At 35.2% G+C, this 15,144-nt stretch overlaps 1 protein-coding gene across 1 annotated transcript; it reads right to left on the bottom strand.

Annotated features, from left to right (window-relative positions):
* Window positions 1-457: 457 nt before the first annotated feature.
* LOC143242666 (uncharacterized) lies at window positions 458-14,962 on the bottom strand. The gene is made up of 2 exons (XM_076486147.1): window positions 14,826-14,962; window positions 458-774 (listed from the first exon to the last, which is right to left on the bottom strand). Exons 1-2 carry the CDS (start codon window positions 14,928-14,930, stop codon window positions 559-561), a joined length of 321 nt encoding a protein of 106 aa, XP_076342262.1. The 5' UTR covers window positions 14,931-14,962; the 3' UTR covers window positions 458-558.
* Between the last annotated feature and the right edge of the window lie 182 nt (window positions 14,963-15,144).

The following is a 15,144-nucleotide window of genomic DNA, read 5'->3' as shown; positions in this document are numbered from 1 at the left end:
TTCAATTAACACCAAAGCTAACACGGTGATATAGCTCTATTTGTTGTTTGTCTGCAAACCATTAACTAGATAATCAGACCAACGTCTTGCAATTCCATCTTTCACAAATGCTAAGAGTTATCGTTAGTGTTTTTGGACAGTGTTTTCTGTGTATTATTATTCTCTGTTCTTATTGTATTATTTAATTACATAAAACATTATTGATTGTATCAATACCTTTAGTACATTAAGTTTCATGACAGTTGACAGCAAAAAAGAGAAGACCCAGGTGAATATTATATTCTATATTTTTCATATGTGTGTTTTATTTATTATTTATATCACTGAGTAAAATGTAACAAATAGTAACTTATGAGATAAGGTAAAGTAATTCTTTTTAATATGGTATACTTGTGAGCAGCCCATGGGTTATTTAATTTTGGGCTTTGGTTTCAGTTTCAGACTCTTGTAAAACAATCTTGTGAGGGCTGTTAACGTGTTTAGTTTGATTATTCTTTTTAGGTTTCTGTACAATAAGTTTATGTTCGCTTTGGCAACGTTTCAATTGACACGTGGATGTTAATTTTGAAGCTCTACCAATAACAAATTTGTTTCGGTTTTCAGTATTTTCAATAACAATAAAACGTTTCTCTGATGATGTTCTGGTTTACTGCCAAGTCTTACAGTAATAATTTTATCAACATTGTGAAAACGTCTAGTAGAGGGAGGCCTGATGTTCTTTGACACCTCCCTCTGGATACGTTCATCGTCTTTCACTTCTTTTGGTGTTTCTGTCTGAAGATGTAAATCATAATTAGTGAGGCAACAACACTCATCAATCGAAAAAATGTTTTAATAACAACAATCAGTTAATAAACATTTTAAAAATATATAATTTATTCTTTATGTAACAATCATTTTACTATTATATGAGTAAAACCAAATAAGTGTTTGTATGAAAATTGTAAGTTATGAAATTGATTTAAGATGTCTGATAAACGTTTTCTCGAAACTACGAAATATATCTCAAGCATTGTCCCAAATAGTGAGGAAGGTAATATAGAGCAGACAATACCTTTAAATAATGTTTAACATTTGTAAACTGTAATAAAACAAAATATACACCATAAATGTTGGAAGCTACAACTACCGTAGTGGACCGATTATAGGAGATCTCTAATATAATACGATCCATAGTATCAGAAACCATGGGAAAAATTGAGAGTCACAAGCCCTTTTTTCAGGTCCACAAAAATCAATAGTATAACTGAACAGCCTACAGGTGGATTAGTTGCAAGATTAGCGTTGGCCATGAGCGAACATCTGGCACGCATGCGTAGCTGGATGCTATCTGTAAATTCGAGAATGCGATAGGTGAGAGTAGGGGTTTAAAAGACCTGCAGACAGCTGCAATTATAAGGCGACTATCAATCTTATGCCTAGTTATTAATCAAAAACATGGTCTTGTAATCGGTACTTCAAAACATCATACAATTAAGTTTGCTCCAATGTTAGTTACTTTTATTTTGACCCAAGATAATACTAAAGCCATTCAGTTCTCTGCTGTCGCAGACTTGAGTAGAATGTTATAACTAACAAAATATCCGACAATAAACACGTCATCGGCACATCGGCATCACAAGGTGATGTCATCGGCACACAGAAACTACCGCACAAGGCTGTTCAATATAGTTTTCACATGTACCTTCTAATCTGTATGTTACAATACGTGTTGCCGGTGCGGCAGGGGAAATACGTCTAATGAAAGAAATTGCGGCTTGTTTGCTCGGTTTCCAGTTTTATTACAGGCTGTTATTGCCCATTGTCGGCAAAAAATCTGTTAAGGATGAACAATAAGACAATTATTTAAACGTGAAATATCACTTAAATAGACATAGCAAGAACTGTTGCCTGTAGGTAATATTTATATGCCCCGAGATGTCGGGCAGTTCATAATTTTGAACTCTGGACTGCAGTAGCCTATATACAGTGATCGTTCTGTACTGGTACACGTACACAACATATAATCAATTGTAAACTGCACTGCATGTTGAACTACTAAATAATGGGTTAGGCCTAGGTTAGAGTATCTTAATCCAACTCAAATATCTGAAGAATGAGTTGTAATCTCAACTTTAAGCTCAGTTTTGACCTGGGAACTTGAAATGAGCCAACAAACCATACATCAACAAAATAGGCATATTTCTGAAACTTTATCTGCATGCATGAATGCGAAAGTAAATTCAAAACAACGGCCTAAAGTTGGAAATAGTACACTGGAAATGCTACTGTAGCCCGAAATAATTTTGAATTATTTCAAAATGTTTTGAATTTACTTTTGCATCCATGCATGCAACTGAGAACGTTAAGCCTAGTACTCAGTACTAACTTTGCTTACTTGAACTTGTTGAACTCGTGCACGTTTCCAGACAATCCTAAATTGATTTTGTTGATTTGTCGGTTCTTTATACTAACTTTATATGAAGACGGTGCCACAGTACTGTACTACCACCAGTCGTATAGTGTATACATAACAAAGTTAATAATAATGTTGTCATACGTGTCGAAGTCTTACGCAATTTGACCTAAAAGGTCGAATTATCGTCTTTAGACTGCTTAGTTCAGTCAGTTGTTTTTCCAGCTTTTCAGAACATACTGATTTGAATCTACAGTCGCAAAATAGTTGAATAGTATGATACTCTTATTTTTCTGTAGATGTGACTAAATAAAGCAGTAAATGATGAAACAAAACAGTTCCACCACCTATAATTTCTTATACATAGTTATAGCAGAAAGAATGTCAGTTATCATAACATACAATCATCTTTTACTTGAAGTTTTATCAAGATTATGTGCTGCTCTTTACAGTAATATTTTGCAAACCAATGACGACTTGCTTCAGATACATAGTTAAGTAGTTTCTCGAAACTTTATTTACTCACCGAGCAAAAAAAAAAAAAATGTGTTCTTAACAATGCAGAGTAAAGTCGAACATGGCATATCAGGACAATTACAAAAAAATTGACTAAAGTTGAGTGTGGCAGTGAAAGAGTTAAGGGCATTGTAGCTGGGGGAAAAAACTTTGTGGTGTCCTCTTCCCTTGGTGCGCTAAACATGTGCTTATTTTGCTTAATGGTTAATTCAGGGTTGAGGTCAAAAAGCTTTTCATTTGGTTTGAGAACAATTCTTTTGGAGGCACAGAGAGATCTGTCTGCACTCTTACTGTAGTAGTGGAACGAATTGCAGCAGCATACGTCCAGGATGAAGTAATGGACAGCAACTTTTGAGCCTAAAGTTAATTAATGTATTGAATTGTCTTCAAATGCTGCCCTACTTTTCTCCCAATACTTTAGGGCAAGAATAGAAGTAGAATGGGTGAGAGCCATTTCAACTGACGTAATGAGGGTCCATTTCACACTCATAGACCTCATGGTCCTTGCCACCACAATGAGCACACATCAAGGAACCACAACATGATGTCTTCGAGTGACCAAACTTTTGACACTGAAAAAATTTGAGAGGTTTTGGAATGTATGGTCGTGCCTTGCAATTAAGATAACCTGCCTTGATGGTGGCAGGTGCAAATAATGATGTAAATGTTAAAGTGGAAACATTGGTCAGCATCATAATTCCACCTCTGCAAATTGAGATATGCCTCACTGCAGAAACTCCTTAGGTGGAGAAACCAAAGAGGATCTATGACCTGGGGATGCTCATCAAATCCTCAACAATAACTCCTCATGATGAATTCAAAATAGGATGAGGCATAACCTCAATAGGTATATCCCCAATCGCCTTTGAGTGTAAGGAGTTCACTGCATTTAGATGTGGATGTTTCCACCAATATGTTACCAGAGCGAAGCTTTTTGACTGACTTTTGAGAGCCAGCAAATCCTTCTATTTCCTTCTGAATGAAAAGAAAGACATTTGCAAGAAAATGAGGTACAGGTGTTACAAATGTTGAAGATTGCTGCCCAAAATCTTCAAGACGTGGGCTGTTCTTCACTATTTTATTTAAGTTTTTATTTGGATGGTCCATAATAAGAAAGAATATTTTGGTGCTCACTGACCCCACCCGCCATGGAGTTCTACGACGGGATGGATTACAATGCCAAACAAGAACACTGCAGCAACACCAGGGTTTCATGAGCACTATACCCAAAGACCAGTGTCAGATAACATGTTCACAACACCTGTTGAGAACATCCAACACTAGTACTTGGTTGACCCTAGCCCAAGTGGATTAGCCAATTGACCTTAAGGGGCTATTCCAAGGTCGCCCATCTACAGGAATTCAAGGTCAAAATAGTGTGTTAGGGTTGAATCCCTCAAAACCAGGAACCTCTCCTCCCCTTTATAGGTCATCATGCACGCCAAACACGTGTGTGGATGTTTAGATCCCAGAGAAGGTAAACTGAAAGAATAACCTTCCCTGGGAGGTCTTCTCACCACGTACAGGAATCTACACCGAGGGATCGATGTTAAGAGATGAAGTTTGATAATTTAATGAATGGTAATTGTTTATTGATTCCTTCAACAGTGGTCTCAAATGTGTCCTCCTTCTTAACGATAAGATATATATATTTGTTACTATTACTCATTTTGGTCACTTGAAGGAAACACACGAAAATCTCGAACTTCTTATTTATAAAGTCAAATATAAAAAAAATGTGTTTGGCTACTTTGTGGAGACCTAAATGTCTTTTGAATGTTGTAGGATTAACAATACTGTTATACAAAGTTTCTGCGTTTTTGTTTTTTTTGTGTGTATGTGAAATGGGACGAGCAAAGTACTAAATCAGCACCAGATAAAGAACTAATGGCCACCCGGAGTCAGCCTGATAGCAGGATAGAAAACATTGAACGTGAAAGTTTGGTTGACACAAAGAAAGTCCTGTTAGCTTCACTTCAAATTAAAGTGGGCTTGATGAATCAGTTTGTGAAGACCTCAGACAAAGACGTTAACTCTTTCTTTATGGACAATTTTTCAACCTTTTCAGAAGTTCCATTTAAAGAAAGGACTTTGTTTGGCCTCGGATTAGAAAATTGACTTTTGGCATTGTTTCACTGCATGTATATGTGCGTGTATAAATAGCTTGCATACTATAGATTGCATTTATTGTTAATAGGCGATTAAATGAGCAATATAAAAAAATAATGAATTAAATATTTCATTACGATTATTTGTCCAGGTTTTCAAATTGTTGTCATAATTGATAATACAACCCAAATGTACTTGGTATATTCCATCATTCAGAAATAATCCAAAAATCAATGCCAATCTAGTCAAACATCATGGAAAATCGTGAAAAAAAATTAAAGTAAGTAATGGTAGAAAGCTGAGTGTTTACACCAACAACGATTCAACTTCTACTGTCTTTCACTGTCTAAACACCCCCCGCTAGTACAGCGGTATGTCTCCGGATTTACAACGCTAAAATCAGGGGTTCGATTCCCCTCTGTGGGCTGAGAGGATATCTTTTTGTGGCTTTGCTATAAGACAAATACACACTGTCTAAACCTCGTTTTGGAAACACAGTTACCATTAAATACCTCATAAAAGAAAGCAAATGGATAGAAGCTGGCCTCTAACATTTCGACTAATTGTACTCCCTACCTCCACCCTTCCAAAACAAAAATATAAAAATGTATACCCTACCATAATATGTGTGTGATTTTTTATGATTATTCATCACTGCTGACTGGATCACCATCACTGTTTGGATTTTGACTGATAAATGGGATATCCCACAGGCATTATCCATTATGACAATAAGTTTGTAACGTGAACCAATAAAAACAATGTGATACTGATATATATAAAGAAATTTGGGAATTAACCGAAATTACATCGTAAAACACATACATACGGAAATAGAAGTAAAACAAATACAAACAAAACCAATATGTAAGTGGTACGCAAACACTTACCATAATGTTACTAACACCATGTTAAACATAATAATGGATATTTTAATTCTTTTGTTTATATGTGGAGACATTATTAAATCCTGCGTAACTCAATATAAAGGTTACACTGGCAATGTCGGTATATTTGATATAGTAGAGACACATTCACCACTATCTGTAAATATTTCAATTTTTTTTAAGTTATATGTGGGGACATTATTAAATCCTGGGTGGCTCCACTGTTAGAGGTAAAATTTAACACTGGTCGTTGTTCCAGCAGTGTAGGTGTATTTGATACAGTAAACACATGGCCACCACTATCTGTATATATTTTCAATTTTTTCACAAGCTTCATAATTTTTCTGTTGAAAAATCAACAGAATAAGTTTTATGTGGTTTTCTCAACATATCATAAAGGAATAAAATGTTTCATACTTTAAATTAAACGTCAGAAATATATTTCCATACATAAACATGAAAATCACGTGACTATATGTTTATACTTTTATATTATCACAGAACCAGTTTTATGTTTATAATTTAATATAATGTGCTTAAATATTAACATACAGCCCAGTTATGTTTTAATCATAATATATATATGTAATTCTCAACATATTTTGAACTTTCTCTGTTAATTTGTATAAAAGCAAATAAAATTATTTATGGCATCGTCAGTTCATCACTAGATTGATTTATAACGTCTACAAACCAAAAGGTAAAAGAATGTTTTTATTATTCGCTCTGCTCCCCGATGGTACAGAGGCGAGCTTACATATTTACAACGCTGAAATCACAGGTTTGATTCTACTTGGTAGACAGTGTAGATAGCCTGATGCGGCTTTGCTATAAGAAAATACATTACAATTCACTTACAAAATCCTTCTTAACTGTATAGATAGCTTTTCTCCAGAGTTACACTATTCACTTCCAATATTCACAAATCTTGTAGAAACAATAAATTTCTTAATTCTACAAATTTTCGTTAAAAGAATAGATAAGCAAACAACTAACTGTAAGCATAAAAAGTGTTTTATTCATGGTGGAACATATTACATGTTTCAAGAATACATTGGTTTGTCTTCTTAAGACACAGAAGGCATATTTTCACTATTTTTTACCATCAGTAAAACACTTCTTTATGTTTATAAATCACTCTGTTCGCATACTGTTATAATTACACGATGTTCTTCACAATTAATGTATTTAGTTAAAATGTTATTGATCAACTTAAGGTATTATTCAATATTTCCTACCAGTAGTCATATCCAGTTAGTTTTAACGTCTTTACTTAAACCTAGTTTTTATTAAGTTCTTGTTCCACATTTTCAAGTATTTATCTTCATCAATCACCGTTGTTGTACATTTAACTTTTCAAACAACACTCGAACTACAAGTGTAAAAGTCTTATCTCTTTTCCCTTTCCTTAAGTTTCTGATAAAACATGAAAATAAGTTAAAAATGTATTATATCGCAATAAAAATAAATACATTAATAAAGCTATCAGTCACCATCGTCTTACTGACAAATGAATGTACATGATTTATAATATTGTCTTTTACAAAATACAGATTATATCCTTTTCTAAGTTCTTGGTTAATTTTAAGCTAATCCAAACAGTTTTCTCATGATAAAATCTAAATTATGTTTTCCTTATTTGTAGATATTATTGGAAATCAACTTCACATGAAACTTGTCCTTATTCTTAGTCTACACAAAAATCAACCAAGGGTATTTAAGTTAAGAGTGTTTTGGTCTCTGGATCAAGGCATCCCACTGTACTTACACGCAACAATCCTTCACAGATTCAAAATTATCTTAAATAGAGCATAATATATACAGAGCTATTCAATGTTTAATTCTGCACGCGTGTGAATAACTTATTTAGAAAATAAAATTACTTTGATTCTCTACGTTCTCAGATTCTAAATATACTGCGGTATACAGTATGTGAGAAGAAGATGAGGTATGACAGACATCAGAATTTTTAACGTTTCATCTAAAGTTGTCATGGCAACTGTGTAACACAAAACAAACCAAATCTACATCTGTTTCTCGCAATATCGATTGTAGAAAAATGAAAATAATCCACTTGACAAAGAAAACACACAGTAATAACTACATCGTTAAAAAACTATAGCAAGGCAAAATCGAAAGTCACCACAACCTGAACGGATAAAATTCCACACAAAGCTCAGCCTTACTATGTAACTACTGGCATGTGCCTTCTTTCAAACAGTTAAAATATGAAAAACAAAATGTGCAGATAAAAATACAGTTGCCTTTTATGCAAAATTTCGAATAAAACTATATACTACGTTATTCCTCCCATCAGCAGTACTGATACTGAATGGTATTCTCGAAACGGTAACTTTTAAAATGTGAACTTCAGATATCGTATTGAATCAGAATATGTTTCCCATACAGTTGCAACAGTCTGCAGTAATATGCAAATAAGTTGAACTTAATTCAAACTCGTAATATAACTTATGATATGTATAAAATTAATACATTTAATCTCACTTCCTATAATTTGTTTAGAACATTCGAGCAAAGCTATAAAGCGCTATTTTTGCTAGCCGATCCTAATTTTTAACACATATATTAGAATTGAATAACACTCACCGATTAATCTTGGGCTATTCTGATTGAATATTTCGATGTGACCATCAACATTTTAACGGCTCTGAAGTTCGAAACACGGTTTTTGCGGCAACTGAACACGAGCCAGGGACATTCATGCTAACCACTAAGACAGTAGTGGTGAACTTCATAATATCGTTGATTTGTTTCTTACCCAGACTGTTGTCTGGGGTCCAAAATATATTGCCGTTTAACATACTTTCAGAATGCTTGACAAATTGAAAATTTCAGTTATAGACTATTAACTGACGATATGGTTTCAAATAAAGAACTGAATTAATATTTTAAAACAATTTTTAAAAACATTACAGAACTGGTTTGTTCGATCACGTTTTCGTTTTCTCAATTTGAAATTCCCACCTGTGAAATCTTTAGGTTCTCCACAACTCAACCACAATCGGAAACTTGTTGAGAAATTTATATGCAAAAACGGCTCGTTTGGGCTGAGAAAACACTTTTACATAGAAGAGCGAACAACGTTTCGACCTTCTTCGGTCATCGTCAGGTTCACAAAGAAAGAGGTAACTGACCGGAAGCTGACCACATGTTTGAAAGGGGTTGTGTAACTGTGTGTCGAAATGTAGAGGGCGGTATTAGATGTTTGAATATATAATTTTATTTATTTTATTTTATTAATATAGGTATAAAGGCGTTCCTTTATATTGGTTTATTTTGGGTTTAAGTTGTTGTATAAGTAGTATATGGTTTCGTGGTTTTTTGATTTGTGAGCTGTATTTACTTTAGTTGGTTGATTTTGCTTTCTGTCTAGGTGGGTGCGTATAATGTTTTCTACGGTTTGTGGAGGAAACTTATACTGCTGTATACCATATATTCCTGACAACTCGTAATCTGAGGGTCGCGGGTTTGCATCCCCGTCGTGCCAAACATGCTCGCCCTTTCAGCCGTGGGGGCTTTATAATGTGACGGTCAATCCCACTATCCGTTGGTAACAGAGTAACCCAAGACTGGGCGGTGGGTGGTGATGACTTGCTGCCTTCACTCTAATCTTACACTGCTAAATTAGGGACGACTAGCACAGATAACCCTCAAGTAACTTTGTGCGAAATTCAAAAACAACAACAACAACAACAATTGTTAGCCTACTGCACAACCCCCAACCAGGAGGACAATTTCTCGGCCCACTGAGTGGAATCGAACCCCTGATGTTAGCGGTGTAAATCCGGAGACATACTGCTGGACTAGCGGGGGGAGCATGTATATGTATATATACACATTAATTCCAGCTGACAGGTGATATAATTAGTCTCATAACTTAATGATTTGAATGATGCAAAAAATTAATTATATTAATTATTACAAAGTCAAATTGTTGCTATTATTGCAATAACAAATACATTTTCATCTGGACTTTTTTAACCACTATGGTAACTTTCAAGATGATATACATTTAATCACACAAAAACTAAAATCCCACATTAATATAGTGAAGGGACTGGTGCAAGATTTACCTATTTCAGCTCCATTCAGAGAGCACCCAAAGAAACTCATGGAGTGTGACACCCAATAGCAGGAGCTTCACATGGATATACTTGTGGGATACTACTTGTGCAAAATTTTGAGAAATAAAAGTACTCTGAGTGGCACCGTGAGCCACTTTACAGAATCCTGTAAAATAGAGAAAATGTATTCATCTGACTAAGGATGGTAAGTAGATTGGAAGATAACAGACTGGAATAGGCAGTAACTCACATGAGATGAGACAGCCAGGTGATGAAGATAGTGTGTGATGAAAGTGGAAGATGTAGTCCACATGCCAGTCTGTAAAATGTCATCAAGTAGCCATCAAAACAAGAGGCAAAAGAATGGGTGAGATGGGAGATTTGATGAGAAGAAATATGGAACAGCCTGCAGGTATTGACATCCAATGAAAAGTAAACCAACAACAGCAGTTGACAAACTAAGTCTGTAAGTTTAGATAGTGATAAGTCCCTCAAAGAAGAAAATCCCAGGGAAGAAAGAAGTGAAGAAGGGAGCCAGGAAATTATGAGATGTAGGCTAGGTAGCAAGATACAGCATAAACAGAATGCGACAGAAGACACAAGTCAGATTGAGCATGGAGTTGTGAAATGGAAGGGAAGTATGGGAGAAGGAGGAATCACCTCCCAAATGCTGAAGTCTTAGAAAGAAAAGAGACCAGACACGATAAAGTAAAAGATATGGAGGATAGAAAAGGGTATGGAAAGAGTTCAAAGCATAGAAGTCTGAGAGGTGGTGACCTAAGGGAAGGAGTAAGAGGAAATAGAACTGTAGGGAAATTTAATATCAGGAGTAGGCGACCATTGGCTCAGAGAAACTGGGTAAGAGTATGCACGATTATTAAGGTCCAAACTGAGCAAGGGAACAGGGCAGGGATATCTATGGAAGGAGAGGAAAAATATGGATAGAACTGGGGAAGACAGTACCTTGCAAAATCAGGAAAGATAATGGGTGGTAGACAAGGCAGCCTAATGACCAACAATGGTAGAGAGAGCCAACCCTTTGTTGAAAAATATTGTAAAAAAAAGAGAGATAGCCAACAATGAGACAGTCAGGATGAAGATGGTGATGAATAGGTCAGAATGAAAACACTATTACACTGGTAGATAGACAGGGTAGATAAGCAACAAGAATAAGACAGGAAAAAGATCACCATATAAGAATGGCTGGTTTGACAGGTAATGGATTGGATAAATCCCAAGTATGAAATCAAATAGCAACATGTTGCAGCAAGAAAAGAAGGTGTGAGAGGAAGGAAAAGAGGGAAATAGCAAGACAGAAGGCAAAAAAAAAACCAGTGATGAGTCAGTCAAAGAGGTGCCACAAGGGCCCATAATAAAATCATGGAGGTGTGGCAAAAGCACAGATGCATAGACTCCCCAGGAGAGAGCTTGCTCATCTGAAAACCAAAGTCAATAAACTATTCCATGGGGCAGAACAAAGTCTGGTCAAGATATATGGCCTACATTGAGGTTTACAACATATAGTACATGACAGACAATAAGACAAATGTATTGAGAAGTGACACACGAAAAGAAGGTATAGGGTTTGAAAACAAAGAGTCCTGGATCTGATACTTTTCTGACACTTGATATAAGATATGACTGTGAAGTTTAAAGAGTGAACCATAACTAAATGATCCAACAGGAGGGGTAGAAAATGGGAACTTGCCCAAAGTACTGCCAAAGTTTGAGTACATTAAGCTGAAGTCAAGATACATCCTTGATCAGAGTGTTCAACATAAGGTTGTCATTCAGAGATGCCTCTCTTCCTAGTAAGAATATATTGGTGAAAAGGCATAAGAAAATTTGGGTGGAAGTAGGTGCACATTTATAGTGGTATCGAAGTGGTAGACAGCCACTCAAAAATGTCTGTGAAAAGAGAAACAGTAGGCCCAAAGGTTCCTGTGATTCATTACACTGGTTGCACAAGGGCATTCAGAGATGGTTGATATGAGCATGGCCCAGTAGAATAAACAGTTTCAGGAAAGCTATAGTTACTAAAGACAATAGAGTCTCTCAGGCAACACGAGTAGGAGAGACTCACATCCCAGTGAGAGAATGTTCCATCATTTGCAGATAGACAGGGTAAGATTCAGCCCAGCTGAGAAAGAAGTTGAAAAAATACTCCCAGAAAAACAAGGTATTTGATGGGATAAGAAAGCATTTAGAAGTCTTGGCAAGCCATCCTACAAAGACAGTTTCCTACAGAAGGAAAGTATGAAGGTAAGACTTCTCCTGTTAATGGGACAGAAGAAGCCAATCATTCATGTAATAATGAAAATCATAGAGCAAGTTCTTTCAGATGGTACACAAAAGCCTTGACTGTTCTGTTAAAGACATAGGAGGTCAATGCAATGCTAAAAATAAAAAGGATCGCTGAACTGGAAGGAATGATTTCAAGAAACAAATTTGAAATATTTTTAAGACTCAGCATTGGGAATATGAAGAAACATATCTGAGATGTCACTCTTGCTCATCCAAAGTCCAAGGAAAAAGAACCAACAAAGAGTAAAGAAATTTTCCATGCAAAAATGAGGGATGACCACCTAGCAGATGAAAGTGGAAAGGTAGATTACCAGCCTCCAGTCCCCAGTTTTATTGGGGACCACAAACAGGTGAAAGTAAGACCCTCTCTATGACTTGTTTGTGCAACAGATCTGGCACAGTGACTTCCAGATATTGAAGATAGATGTAATTTGAGAGAGAAGTGAAGTTAATCAGCTATTAACTGAGAGAAGAATTGAAAGGACAGTCCATGAAAACTAACAAGTATGACCCATCTAACTGCAGATAGTTGTTAACAAAGATGTGCATATCACAAAGACCAGCCCCCATGACAACTGAATCTGCTCCATTGTCATTGATGAATCCAGAAAGTCTGACACTGGGCTGAAGAGTATTGAGCAAAAGGATAAAATAGGAAAAGGGGCAAAAATATAGGAAGTGGGAGGAGTATAATGAAACAAGTAAACAGGGAAAGAGTAGTAGTACAGTCTATGGCAGAAAGGAGAAGGGAACAGGAATTGCCAGAAAATTCAAGTAGGGCTCGATGAATTGTCTCTTACATGAAGTGAAGAGAGGAAAGGTAATAAAACACAGAAAGTAGTATTAAGCAAAGACAAGAGAACTAAGCACTGGAGGTGAAATCGACCTCAGTGGGCTTGCTCCCAAACAGGCAAAAGAGATTTCAAGGTCTATGACTCTAGAAGGAGGAAGTTCAGTTAACTGTAGGCCATGATAAAGGAATTAGAAAGCAAGGACAAGAAATAAGATCACTGACATGGGGTAGATCTATAAAGGAAGCAATATTATTAACATAATTTTCAGAAGATAGAAAAGAATCAAAATTATTTAAGTTGGGAGTTGTGATGTAGAGAATGGGAAATATAGTAAGACAATGGAATGAGAGATAGAGTGATAAGGTCCAAATAGCATGAGGATGTCTAAAAATTCTCCTCAACGACAAGAGAGCATAACCAGAAGGGGGAGACAAACAGTAAAAGTTGTCTTTCTCATCATATTCCTTCTCAAAATGAGGGGAAATAATTCATGGCTGCATAATAAAACCTACTACCCTATGCACAATGGCTATCATGCCATTTATGTTTAACATGTTTTCAGTAGCCAAATTAAGAAATTGACAATTGCAAGGTTATTCCTCATCTCAGCAGATGCCAAAGTTGCATGAACTTGAAAGTTCATAGTTTGATAAACTAAAGAAAACAAAGTTCCTTTATTAGATTGCAAACCTCTGTAAGTTATGAATACAACAAAATACATCAAATACACACAGTGCTAAGGAAGATTAATGAAGAATCTCAGTGGAAAATCTCAGTGCACAGGAAGATTATGTCATGCTCATATTAGTGGAGGGCTTTTATTACATAATAACATCATTATGTAATGGTGAAAATCATGAGAAATCTAGTGAGTGTTGGTTGAAGTTGTTTAAAGAATTGTGGAATGCAAATCTCTCAGGCAGATGCACAAGAAAGATTGCTTTCTGTGTGAGAAGGTAGGTATGGTCTCAGAAGTAAGACATTTTTATATTAATGAATGTATTATTGTGAACAGTGTGATCTATCTAAAATATTTATCAGGGTTAATATAATACAGTTCAGAAAATGATGGTTTAATTAAACACAAGTGCAATAATAATGTGAATTTACTGAGCTTATTTGGAAATATGCAATCCACTTTGTTGATTTTAAAAGTAAAATATACACAAAACTTTACTTAAAACACATTGATAATAGCAAAACAATTATGTCATTAACTGAAATGTTGTGGAAAGCAAAATATAAAACTAAGCAATTACACATGAAAAAGTGGAGTGGTCCACAAATGGCATCTAGCACATGAGTGGCATGTGCATTTATGTTAGCAATTTGCTTAGAGATGTGAAGTGTGAAAGTTGGAGTAAAAGTTAGCAATGAAGTGAATGTAAGGAGAGGTATTCCTAACAGTTGGCCAGACTTCTATAAAAATTATATATCAGTGGTGAAGTGAAGGTGACAACAGCTGAGTGCTTAGCAGGACATATTAACGTTATAAAATATAAACAAATCAAAAAAACAATTCCCTATTTTGTTTATTTGATTTATATGTGTATATATCTTTATTTAAGTTAGGTAGTGAAAATTTATGACCATTTTGTTTTCTTGAATATTTTTATAGATACTTTTTTAAATTTATGATGGGGAACATCCCAGAGGTGAAAACTGCCATTGAGTATACTAAAGTTATCTTCTGAATGAGATTAAACAGTTTCAACAAAAAGGACTGCAATTTTACCTTTTGAATCAGTTCCAACAACTCACTGGATTTCTTTAGTTTCTCTAAATTTTTTTCAACCTGGAGAACTGCCAGTACATGTCTGTCTAAAACAGCAGCTTTCATGGTGTCTCTCAGTTCTTGTCTACAGTTGTGAATCATCTGTATTGTATGATAAGAGTATTAAGATGATGTAATTATTCAAACAATTATTTAAAAAAAAACATCTAAGATGTTGGAACACATTTAAAGTTTAAATGTACCACAAAATTATTTAAAAGGTGGTGCTACCCGTAACAATAGATTTAAACAAATAAAAATATGTTTTCTATTTGTATTT

The sequence above is a fragment of the Tachypleus tridentatus genome, unplaced genomic scaffold, assembly GCF_004210375.1.
Source record: "Tachypleus tridentatus isolate NWPU-2018 unplaced genomic scaffold, ASM421037v1 Hic_cluster_2, whole genome shotgun sequence".
Taxonomy (NCBI): domain Eukaryota; kingdom Metazoa; phylum Arthropoda; class Merostomata; order Xiphosura; family Limulidae; genus Tachypleus; species Tachypleus tridentatus.
This window is presented reverse-complemented; position numbering and strand designations above follow the sequence as displayed.

Coding starts and splice junctions, on each gene's coding strand:
- LOC143242666 (XM_076486147.1), bottom strand. CDS start 14,930: ATGAAAGCTGCTGTTTTAGACAGACATGTACTGGCAGTTCTCCAGGTT. Junction 775..14,825: donor TGTTGGAACTGATTCAAAAG/GTAAAATTGCAG, acceptor TTACATCTTCAG/ACAGAAACACCAAAAGAAGT.